The following is an 11,295-nucleotide window of genomic DNA, read 5'->3' on the forward strand; positions in this document are numbered from 1 at the left end:
ATAGGGAGCCGTGTACCCCACAGGGATCCACCCGCCCCATAGGAACCCCCCGGCCCCATAGGGATCCACCCACCCCATAGGGAGCCGTGTACCCCACAGGGATCCACCCGCCCCATAGGGACCTGCCTGCCCCATAGGGATCCACCCTATGGGACCCCCCGGCCCCATAGGGACCCCCCCCGCCCCATAGGAACCCCCAGGCCCCATAGGGAGCCGCCTGCCCCATAGGGATCCACCCACCCCATAGGGACCCCCCGGCCCCATAGGGAGCCGCCTGCCCCATAGGGAACCCCAGGCCCATAGGGACCTGCCTGCCCCATAGGGACCCTCCGCCCCATAGGGATCTACCCACCCCATAAGGACCCGCCTGCCCAACCTGGTGGTGGTGACTGTTCCTCAGGGATGTCCCCATCTCCATCCCCATCCCCGTGGGGGTGGTGACTGTTCCTCAGGGATGTCCCCATCTCCATCCCCATCCCCGTGGGGGTGGTGGTGACTGTTCCTCAGGGATGTCCCCATCTCCATCCCCATCCCCACGGGGGCGGTGGTGACTGTTCCTCAGGGATGTCCCCATCTCCATCCCCATCCCCGTGGGGGTGGTGGTGACTGTTCCTCAGGGATGTCCCCATCTCCATCCCCATCCCCACGGGGGCGGTGGTGACTGTTCCTCAGGGATGTCCCCATCTCCATCCCCATCCCCGTGGGGGTGGTGGTGACTGTTCCTCAGGGATGTCCCCATCTCCATCCCCATCCCCGTGGGGGTGGTGGTGACTGTTCCTCAGGGATGTCCCCATCTCCATCCCCATCCCCGTGGGGGTGGTGGTGACTGTTCCTCAGGGATGTCCCCATCTCCATCCCCATCCCCATGGTGGTGGTGGTGACTGTTCCTCAGGGATGTCCCCATCTCCATCCCCATCCCCGTGGGGGTGGTGGTGACTGTTCCTCAGGGATGTCCCCATCTCCATCCCCATCCCCGTGGGGGTGGTGGTGACTGTTCCTCAGGGATGTCCCCATCTCCATCCCCATCCCCATGGGGGTGGTGGTGACTGTTCCTCAGGGATGTCCCCATCTCCATCCCCATCCCCGTGGGGGTGGTGGTGACTGTTCCTCAGGGATGTCCCCATCTCCATTCCCATCCCCGTGGTGGTGGTGGTGACTGTTCCTCAGGGATGTCCCCATCTCCATCCCCATCCCCGTGGCGGTGGTGACTGTTCCTCAGGGATGTCCCCATCTCCATCCCCATCCCCGTGGGGGTGGTGGTGACTGTTCCTCAGGGATGTCCCCATCTCCATCCCCATCCCCGTGGGGGTGGTGGTGACTGTTCCTCAGGGATGTCCCCATCTCCATCCCCATCCCCACGGGGGTGGTGGTGACTGTTCCTCAGGGATGTCCCCATCTCCATCCCCATCCCCGTGGGGGTGGTGGTGACTGTTCCTCAGGGATGTCCCCATCTCCATCCCCATCCCCGTGGGGGTGGTGGTGACTGTTCCTCAGGGATGTCCCCATCTCCATCCCCATCCCCATGGTGGTGGTGGTGACTGTTCCTCAGGGATGTCCCCATCTCCATCCCCATCCCCACGGGGGTGGTGGTGACTGTTCCTCAGGGATGTCCCCATCTCCATCCCCATCCCCACGGGGGTGGTGGTGACTGTTCCTCAGGGATGTCCCCATCTCCATCCCCATCCCCGTGGGGGTGGTGGTGACTGTTCCTCAGGGATGTCCCCATCTCCATCCCCATCCCCATGGTGGTGGTGGTGACTGTTCCTCAGGGATGTCCCCATCTCCATCCCCATCCCCATGGCGGTGGTGACTGTTCCTCAGGGATGTCCCCATCTCCATCCCCATCCCCGTGGGGGTGGTGGTGACTGTTCCTCAGGGATGTCCCCATCTCCATCCCCATCCCCATGGGGGTGGTGGTGACTGTTCCTCAGGGATGTCCCCATCTCCATCCCCATCCCCATGGGGGTGGTGGTGACTGTTCCTCAGGGATGTCCCCATCTCCATCCCCATCCCCGTGGGGGTGGTGGTGACTGTTCCTCAGGGATGTCCCCATCTCCATCCCCATCCCCGTGGGGGTGGTGACTGTTCCTCAGGGATGTCCCCATCTCCATCCCCATCCCCGTGGGGGTGGTGGTGACTGTTCCTCAGGGATGTCCCCATCTCCATCCCCATCCCCATGGTGGTGGTGACTGTTCCTCAGGGATGTCCCCATCTCCATCCCCATCCCCATGGGGATGGTGGTGACTGTTCCTCAGGGATGTCCCCATCTCCATCCCCATCCCCACGGGGGTGGTGGTGACTGTTCCTCAGGGATGTCCCCATCTCCATCCCCATCCCCACGGGGGTGGTGGTGACTGTTCCTCAGGGATGTCCCCATCTCCATCCCCATCCCCGTGGGGGTGGTGGTGACTGTTCCTCAGGGATGTCCCCATCTCCATCCCCATCCCCGTGGGGGTGGTGGTGACTGTTCCTCAGGGATGTCCCCATCTCCATCCCCATCCCCATGGTGGTGGTGGTGACTGTTCCTCAGGGATGTCCCCATCTCCATCCCCATCCCCGTGGTGGTGGTGACTGTTCCTCAGGGATGTCCCCATCTCCATCCCCATCCCCGTGGGGGTGGTGGTGACTGTTCCTCAGGGATGTCCCCATCTCCATCCCCATCCCCGTGGGGGTGGTGACTGTTCCTCAGGGATGTCCCCATCTCCATCCCCATCCCCATGGTGGTGGTGACTGTTCCTCAGGGATGTCCCCATCTCCATCCCCATCCCCGTGGGGGTGGTGGTGACTGTTCCTCAGGGATGTCCCCATCTCCATCCCCATCCCCGTGGGGGTGGTGGTGACTGTTCCTCAGGGATGTCCCCATCCCCATCCCCATCCCCATGGTGGTGGTGGTGACTGTTCCTCAGGGATGTCCCCATCTCCATCCCCATCCCCATGGTGGTGGTGGTGACTGTTCCTCAGGGATGTCCCCATCCCCATCCCCGTGGGGGTGGTGACTGTTCCTCAGGGATGTCCCCATCTCCATCCCCATCCCCGTGGGGGTGGTGGTGACTGTTCCTCAGGGATGTCCCCATCTCCATCCCCATCCCCGTGGGGGTGGTGGTGACTGTTCCTCAGGGATGTCCCCATCTCCATCCCCATCCCCATGGGGGTGGTGGTGACTGTTCCTCAGGGATGTCCCCATCTCCATCCCCATCCCCGTGGGGGTGGTGGTGACTGTTCCTCAGGGATGTCCCCATCTCCATCCCCATCCCCACGGGGGTGGTGACTGTTCCTCAGGGATGTCCCCATCTCCATCCCCATCCCCATGGCGGTGGTGACTGTTCCTCAGGGATGTCCCCATCTCCATCCCCATCCCCACGGGGGTGGTGGTGACTGTTCCTCAGAGATGTCCCCATCTCCATCTCCATCCCCATCCCCATGGCGGCGGTGGCTCTTCTCCAGGACCACCCCCATCCCCACGGCGGTGGCGGTGGCAGCGGCAGCTACTCGCCGTCGCCGGGCCGGGCCAGGGCGGCGGTGTCGGTGGCGGCGGCGGCGATGGTGGCGGCGGCGGTGGCGGCCGTGGCGGCGATGGCGGTGGCGGCGGCGGGCGCCTCGCCGTAGCGCCGGTGCCGGATCACCTGGCAGATCCAGGCCACCAGCTGCCAGTACTCGTCGAAGGAGATGCGGCGGTCGCCGTTGGCGTCCAGCAGCGCGAAGACGGCCGCCACCGCCTCGCTCGCCCCCGTGTCCTGCGGCACCGCGGCGTGGGACGGCGGTGGGACGGGGACGAGATGGGGACGGGGACGGGACGGGAGAGGTGGGGAGGAACAGCATGAGCGTGGGGACACGGATGGGGCCAGGCCAGGGTGGGGACACGGATGGGGACAGGGACGTGGCCAAGGACACGGCCAGGGACGGGGATGGACGGGGACGTGGCCGGGGCATGGCCTGGATGGGGCACAGATGAGACGGGGACGTGGCTGGGGGTGGAGATGTGACACGGACATGGACAGGGGTGGGGTGGGACGTGGCTGCAGACATGGACAAGGCCATGGACGTGGCCACGGATGACACCAGGACACAGGTGGGACGTGGCCATGGCCAGGGCAAGGACAGGACAGGGACCCAGATGGGCCGTGGCCATGGAGGACACGAGGATGCAGATGGGCTGTGGCCACAGCTGGAGCCAGGGTGGGGCCACAGGTGGGATGTGGCCATGGAGGCCACCAGGATGCAGAAGGGCCGCGGCCATGGTTGAGGCCGGGCTGGGGCCGTGGCCGCGGTTGGGATGTGGCCATGGAGGCCACCAGGATGCAGAAGGGCCACGGCCATGGTTGAGGCCATGGTTGGGGCCGTGGCCGCGGTTGGGACGTGGCCATGGAGGCCACCAGGATGCAGAAGGGCCGTGGCCATGGTTGAGGCCATGGTTGGGGCCGTGGCCATGGTTGGGACGTGGCCATGGAGGCCACCAGGATGCAGAAGGGCCGTGGCCATGGTTGAGGCCATGGTTGGGGCCGTGGCCATGGTTGGGACGCGGCCATGGAGGCCACCAGGATGCAGAAGGGCCGTGGCCATGGTTGAGGCCAGGGTTGGGGCCGTGGCCATGGTTGGGACGTGGCCATGGAGGCCACCAGGATGCAGAAGGGCCGTGGCCATGATTGAGGCCATGGTTGGGGCCGTGGCCGCGGTTGGGACGTGGCCATGGAGGCCACCAGGATGCAGAAGGGCCGCGGCCATGGTTGAGGCCGGGCTGGGGCCGTGGCCGCGGTTGGGACGTGGCTGTGGAGGCCACCAGGATGCAGAAGGGCCACGGCCATGGTTGAGGCCATGGTTGGGGCCGTGGCCGCGGTTGGGACGTGGCTGTGGAGGCCACCAGGATGCAGAAGGGCCGCAGCCATGGTTGAGGCCAGGGCTGGGGCCGTGGCCGCGGTTGGGACGTGGCCGTGGAGGCCACCAGGATGCAGAAGGGCCGCGGCCATGGTTGAGGCCGGGCTGGGGCCGTGGCCGTGGTTGGGACGTGGCCATGGAGGCCACCAGGATGCAGAAGGGCCGCGGCCATGGTTGAGGCCAGGGCTGGGGCCGTGGCCGCGGTTGGGACGTGGCCATGGAGGCCACCAGGATGCAGAAGGGCCGCGGCCATGGTTGAGGCCAGGGCTGGGGCTGTGGCCGCGGTTGGGACGTGGCCATGGAGGCCACCAGGATGCAGAAGGGCCGCGGCGGCGCCGGGCCGGGCCGGGACACTCACGGTGAGCTGGCGGCTGAGCTCGCGGTGCAGCAGGCGCTGGAAGGCGCCGGGGCTGAGGCTGGGCGCCCGCCCCGGCGCCGGCACCGTCGCGTAGCCGTAGAAGGCGTCGACGACGGCGTGGAGACCCCGCTCCAGCGGCGAGGCCCCCGGCGGCGGCCCCGGGCGGCCTGCGACCCGCCGCGGCCGGCGGGCGACGGGGGGAGGCCGAGGAGGAGGGAGGGGGGAGATGGAGCGGGAGGGAGGTGGAGGAGGAGGAGGATGGAGGAGGGAGAGGATGGAGGAGGAGGAACATGGAGGAGGAACATGGAGGAGGAGGAAGGAGGAGGAGGAGGAGGAAGATGGAGGAGGAAGAAGGAGGAGGAGGAACATGGAGGAGGAGGAAGGGGGAGGAGGAGGAAGAAGAAGGAGGAGGAAGATGGAGGAGGAAGAAGGAGGAGGAGGAACATGGAGGAGGAGGAAGGGGGAGGAGGAAGGAGGAGGAGGAAGGGGGAGGAGGAGGAGGAGGAAGGTGGGAGATGGGGGGAGGCCGGAGGGGGGAAATCAGCACGGAGCAGCGACTCGGGGACCCTCGCCCCGACCCCCCGACCCTCTCCCCGACCTCCCGACCCTCCTCAACCCTCCCCGACCCCCCGATCCTCCCCGACCCTCGCCCCGACCCCCCCGACCCTCTCCCCGACCCCCCGATCCTCCCCGACCCTCTCCCCGACCCCCCGACCCTCTCCCCCACCTCCCGACCCTCCTCAACCCTCCCCGACCCCCCGATCCTCCCCGACCCTCGCCCCGATCCCCCGACCCTCTCCCCGACCCCCCGATCCTCCCCGACCCTCTCCCCGACCCCCCGACCCTCTCCCCGACCTCCCGACCCTCCTCAACCCTCCCCAATCCCCCCAATCCTCCCCGACCCTCTCCCCGACCCCCCGATCCTCCCCGACCCTCTCCCCGACCCCCCGACCCTCTCCCCGACCTCCCGACCCTCCTCAACCCTCCCCAATCCCCCCGATCCTCCCCGACCCTCGCCCCGATCCCCGGACCCTCTCCCCACCCTGCCGCTCTCCCCCCAGCCCCCTTGGACCCTCTCCCCCCTCCTCCCCCTGACCCTCTCCCCCATCCTCCCCCAGCCCCCCAAGACCCCTTGGACCCTCTCCCCACCATCCTCCCCCCAGCCCCCTTGGACCCTCCCCCACCTCCCCGACCCCTCCTCCTCCCCCGACCCTCTCCCCTCATCCTCCCCCCGGCCCCCTTGGACCCTCCCCCGCCTCCCCTGACCCCTCCTCTTCCCCCTGACCCTCTCCCCACCATCCTCCCCCCTCCCCCGGCCCCCTTGGACCCTCCCCCACCTCCCCGACCCCTCCTCCTCCCCCTGACCCTCTCCCCACCATCCTCCCCCCTCCCCCGGCCCCCTTGGACCCTCCCCCACCTCCCCGACCCCTCCTCCTCCCCCCGACCCTCTCCCTGCCATCCTCCCCCCTCCCCCCAGCCCCCTTGGACCCTCCCCCACCTCCCTGACGCCTCCTCCTCCCCCTGACCCTCTCCCCACCATCCTCCCCCCTCCCCCGGCCCCCTTGGACCCTCCCCCACCTCCCCGACCCCTCCTCCTCCCCCCGACCCTCTCCCCACCATCCTCCCCCCTCCCCCGGCCCCCTTGGACCCTCCCCCACCTCCCCGACCCCTCCTCCTCCCCCCGACCCTCTCCCCACCATCCTCCCCCCTCCCCCTGGCCCCCTTGGACCCTCCCCCACCTCCCCGACCCCTCCTCCTCCCCCCGACCCTCTCCCCCATCCTCCCCCCAGCCCCCTTGGACCCTCCCCCCGTCTCCCCTGACCCCTCCTCCTCCCCCCGACCCTCTCCCTGCCATCCTCCCCCCTCCCCCGGCCCCCTTGGACCCTCCCCCACCTCCCCCGTCACCTCCGTCGCTGTGGGGGGCCGGGGGGGCCCCGGAGCCCTGGCTCTGCCCCATGGCCGGGGGCCGCGCGGCGCCGCTAATGAGGAGCCTCCTGCTAACGAGGGCCGGACGCTGCCGCCGGCGCCCAGCACCAGCGCCCAGCGCCCAGCGCCCATCCTGCACTCAACTGGGCCCAGCACCCTCCCCACACTGGGCCCAGCACCCATCCTGCACTCAACTGGGCCCAGCACCCTCCCCATACTGGGCCCAGCGCCCATCCTGCACTCAACTGGGCCCAGCACCCACCCCACACTGGGCCCAGCGCCCATCCTGCACTCAACTGGGCCCAGCACCCACCCCACACTGGGCCCAGCACCCATCCTGCACTGAACTGGGCCCAGCACCCACCCCACACTGGGCCCAGCACCCTCCCCATACTGGTGCCGCCACCCACCCTGCATTGAACTGGTCCCAGCATCCTCCCCATACTGGTGCCGCCACCCACCCTGCATTGAACTGGTCCCAGCATCCTCCCCATGCTGGTGCCACCACCCACCCTGCATTGAACTGGTCCCAGCCTCCTCCCCATACTGGTGCCACCACCCACCCTGCATTGAACTGGGCCCAGCACCCACCCCACACTGGTCCCAGCATCCTCCCCATACAGGTCCTAGCACCCATCCTGCACTGAACTGGGCCCAGCACCCACCCCACACTGGGCCCAGCACCCTCCGCATACTGGTGCCACCACCCACCCCGCATTGAACTGGTCCCAGCCTCCTCCCCATACTGGTGCCACCACCCACCCTGCATTGAACTGGGCCCAGCACCCACCCCACACTGGGCCCAGTATCCTCCCTGCATTTAACTGGTCCCAGCACCCAACCTGCATTGAACTGGTCCCAGCACTCACCCTAAACCTGTTGCAGCCCCATCGTGGCCTGAACTGGTCCCAGCACCCACCCCATACTGGTCCCAGCACTCACCTTGCCCTGCACTGGTCCCAGCACCCACTCCACACTGGTCCCAGCACCCACCTCCGCCACGGCCCAGCACCCACCTCTGCCCGCGCCGGCGCCTGGCGCTGCTGACGCTGACCAGGGGCCCAGGCGTCCGGGCGCCCCCGGGCACCGCCCCTCCCCCCCCCCTCCGCCACCACCACCACCACCCATGGGCCCAGGCGTCCGGGGCCCCGGGCGGGGGGGGGGGGTGTCAAACTCCCCCCTCCCCCTTTTGCCCCCCCCCAAAAAAAAAGCAAAAAAAACAAATCACAGATTACCCAAACCGGGCATTTTTCCAACCATTTCCCCCCACACCCCCGCCCGGTGCTCCCAGTGCTCCCAGTGCTCCCAGTGCCGCTCACCAGGCCTCTGCAGCCGCCCCGGGTGCTATTTTTGGGAGCCGCGTGACGACGCCAGTGGCTAATTGCTAATTATAGCCCCCCCCCAACCCGGCCAGCTCCCGGACGCCTGGGCCCCCTGTGACCTTGGACTGACCCCGGCTGGGGTTGGGGTTGGGGGGGGGGGGATCATGGGTGACACGAGCTGGGTCCGGCCTCAGCCCCCCCCCCCCACAAAGGCCCTTCATTAACCGCCCTTCGTTAGCCCTCGCCTCTAATTAACGCCGCCACCGATCCCCCTCAATAACAATAATATTCAATAAATAAAACACCCGTTTTCTTGCTTTTTGCCCCCAAATCGTGCAGATTTGGCCGTGGGGGGGGGGGCTCGTTTATTAATTCGTATTAATTAATTGATCGATTGATTGGGGGAGGCGATTCCGGGGGGGCTTCAACGGCCTCTTCCCGCCGCCGGGCTCCGGCGAGACCCTACGGAGCAGGGAGAAAAGCGCTGCTGGGGGGGGGGGGAAGGGGCAAATCCTGCTCCCCCCCCCCCCAAAAAAAACGGGTGGAAACGGCGGTTTCCAGGGCGGGTTTTAATTTTGGGGAGGTTTTTCGGTTCTCCCCCTACAAAAAAAAAAGACCCACCGGAACCGCGGCCTCCCGAAAGCCCGCGGCCGCCCTGCTGCGGCCGTGCAGATCCCCCCACGGCCGTGCAGATCCCCCCGTGGCCGTGCAAATACTGCTGCGGCCGTGCAAATCCCCCCCGCGGCCGTGCAAATCCCCACTGCGGTCGTGCAAATCCCCCCACGGCCGTGCAAATCCCCACTGGAAATCCCTCTGCAGCCGTGCAAATCCCCACTGCGGCTGTGCAAACCCCACTGCGGCCGTGCAAATCCCCCCGCGGCCGTGCAAATACTGCTGCGGCTGTGCAAACCCCACTGCAGCTGTGCAAATCCCCACTGCGGCTGTGCAAATCCTGCTGTGGCCGTGCAAATCCCCTCTGCGGCTGTGCAAATCCCCCCACGGCCGTGCAAATCCCCCCGCGACCGTGCAAATCCCCACTGGAAATCCCTCTGCAGCCGTGCAAATCCCACTGAGGTCGTGCAAATCCCCCTGCGGCCGTGCAAATCCCACTGCGGCCGTGCAAATCCTGCTGTGGCCATGCAAATCCCCTCGCGGCCGTGCAAATCCCCCCACGGCCGTGCAAATCCCCCCACGGCCGTGCAGATCCCCTGCTGCATCCACACAGATCCCAGCTGCATCCGTGCAAACCCCCCCCCCCGCTGCGGCCGCGTGGATCCCGGCTGCAGCCCGGCGGATCCCCGCGGATCCCCGCGGATCCCCGCGGATCCCCGCCGCCTCCTCGCGGCTCCTCGGCGGGCCCTCGCAGCACCGAGCAGGAGCCAGATCTGCACCGCGTCTTGGCGGATCTTCAGCGCAGCCGCCAAACCCGCGTCGCTTCCTCGCCAAACCCCACGGCTTCCTCGCAGAGCCCCGCTGCAGCCGGGCAGATCCCCATCGCAGCCTTGCAGATCCCCGCTGCAGCCTTGCAAATCCCTGCTGCAGCCTTGCAAATCCCCATTGCAGCCTTGCAAATCCCTGCTGCAGCCGGGCAGATCTGCATCGCAGCCTTGCAAATCCCTGCTGCAGCCTTGCAGATCCCTGCTGCAGCCTTGCAAATCCCCATTGCAGCCTTGCAAATCCCTGCTGCAGCCTTGCAGATCCCTATTGCAGCCTTGCAAATCCCTGCTGCAGCCTTGCAAATCCCCATTGCAGCCTTGCAAATCCCTGCTGCAGCCGGGCAGATCTGCATCGCAGCCTTGCAGATCCCTGCTGCAGCCTTGCAGATCCCTGCTGCAGCCTTGCAAATCCCCATTGCAGCCTTGCAAATCCCTGCTGCAGCCGGGCAGATCTGCATCGCAGCCTTGCAAATCCCTGCTGCAGCCTTGCAGATCCCCGCTGCAGCCTTGCAAATCCCCCTTGCAGCCTTGCAGATCCCTGCTGCAGCCTTGCAAATCCCCATTGCAGCCTTGCAAATCCCTGCTGCAGCCTTGCAAATCCCTGCTGCAGCCTTGCAGATCCCCACTGCGGCCGTGCAAATCCCCACTGCGGCCGTGCAAATCCTGCTGCGGCCGTGCAAATCCCCCCGCGGCCGTGCAAATACTGCTGCGGCTGTGCAAACCCCACTGCAGCCGTGCAAATCCCCACTGCGGCTGTGCAAACCCCACTGCGGCCGTGCAAATCCCCCGCGGCCGTGCAAATACTGCTGCGGCTGTGCAAACCCCACTGCAGCTGTGCAAATCCCCACTGCGGCTGTGCAAATCCTGCTGTGGCCGTGCAAATCCCCTCTGCGGCTGTGCAAATCCCCCACGGCCGTGCAAATCCCCCCGCGACCGTGCAAATCCCCACTGGAAATCCCTCTGCAGCCGTGCAAATCCCACTGAGGTCGTGCAAATCCCCCTGCGGCCGTGCAAATCCCACTGCGGCCGTGCAAATCCTGCTGTGGCCATGCAAATCCCCTCGCGGCCGTGCAAATCCCCCCACGGCCGTGCAAATCCCCCCACGGCCGTGCAGATCCCCTGCTGCATCCACACAGATCCCAGCTGCATCCGTGCAAACCCCCCCCCCCGCTGCGGCCGCGTGGATCCCGGCTGCAGCCCGGCGGATCCCCGCGGATCCCCGCGGATCCCCGCGGATCCCCGCCGCCTCCTCGCGGCTCCTCGGCGGGCCCTCGCAGCACCGAGCAGGAGCCAGATCTGCACCGCGTCTTGGCGGATCTTCAGCGCAGCCGCCAAACCCGCGTCGCTTCCTCGCCAAACCCCACGGCTTCCTCGCAGAGCC

General features: G+C 67.3%; 1 protein-coding gene across 1 annotated transcript; it reads right to left on the reverse strand.

Moving 5' to 3' along the window:
• Positions 1–2,021: 2,021 nt before the first annotated feature.
• On the reverse strand, positions 2,022–8,179 carry LOC134154256 (protein S100-A16-like). Its single transcript, XM_062601000.1, has 4 exons — positions 8,099–8,179; positions 7,124–7,224; positions 5,231–5,397; positions 2,022–3,734 (listed from the first exon to the last, which is right to left on the reverse strand). Exons 2-4 carry the CDS (start codon positions 7,185–7,187, stop codon positions 3,486–3,488), a joined length of 480 nt encoding a protein of 159 aa, XP_062456984.1. The 5' UTR covers positions 7,188–7,224; positions 8,099–8,179; the 3' UTR covers positions 2,022–3,485.
• Positions 8,180–11,295: the final 3,116 nt, after the last annotated feature.

The sequence above is a fragment of the Rhea pennata genome, unplaced genomic scaffold, assembly GCF_028389875.1.
Source record: "Rhea pennata isolate bPtePen1 unplaced genomic scaffold, bPtePen1.pri scaffold_184, whole genome shotgun sequence".
Lineage (NCBI taxonomy): Eukaryota > Metazoa > Chordata > Aves > Rheiformes > Rheidae > Rhea > Rhea pennata.

Excerpts from the sequence above, each read along its gene's own strand:
- LOC134154256 (XM_062601000.1), bottom strand. The coding sequence starts at position 7,187 with ATGGGGCAGAGCCAGGGCTCCGGGGCCCCCCCGGCCCCCCACAGCGAC. Across the intron at positions 5,398-7,123 it reads CGACGGAGGTGACGGGGGAG|GCCGCCCGGGGCCGCCGCCG; the intron begins GTGGGGGAGGGT and ends GGCGGGTCGCAG. Across the intron at positions 3,735-5,230 it reads AGCTCAGCCGCCAGCTCACC|GACACGGGGGCGAGCGAGGC; the intron begins GTGAGTGTCCCG and ends GCGGTGCCGCAG.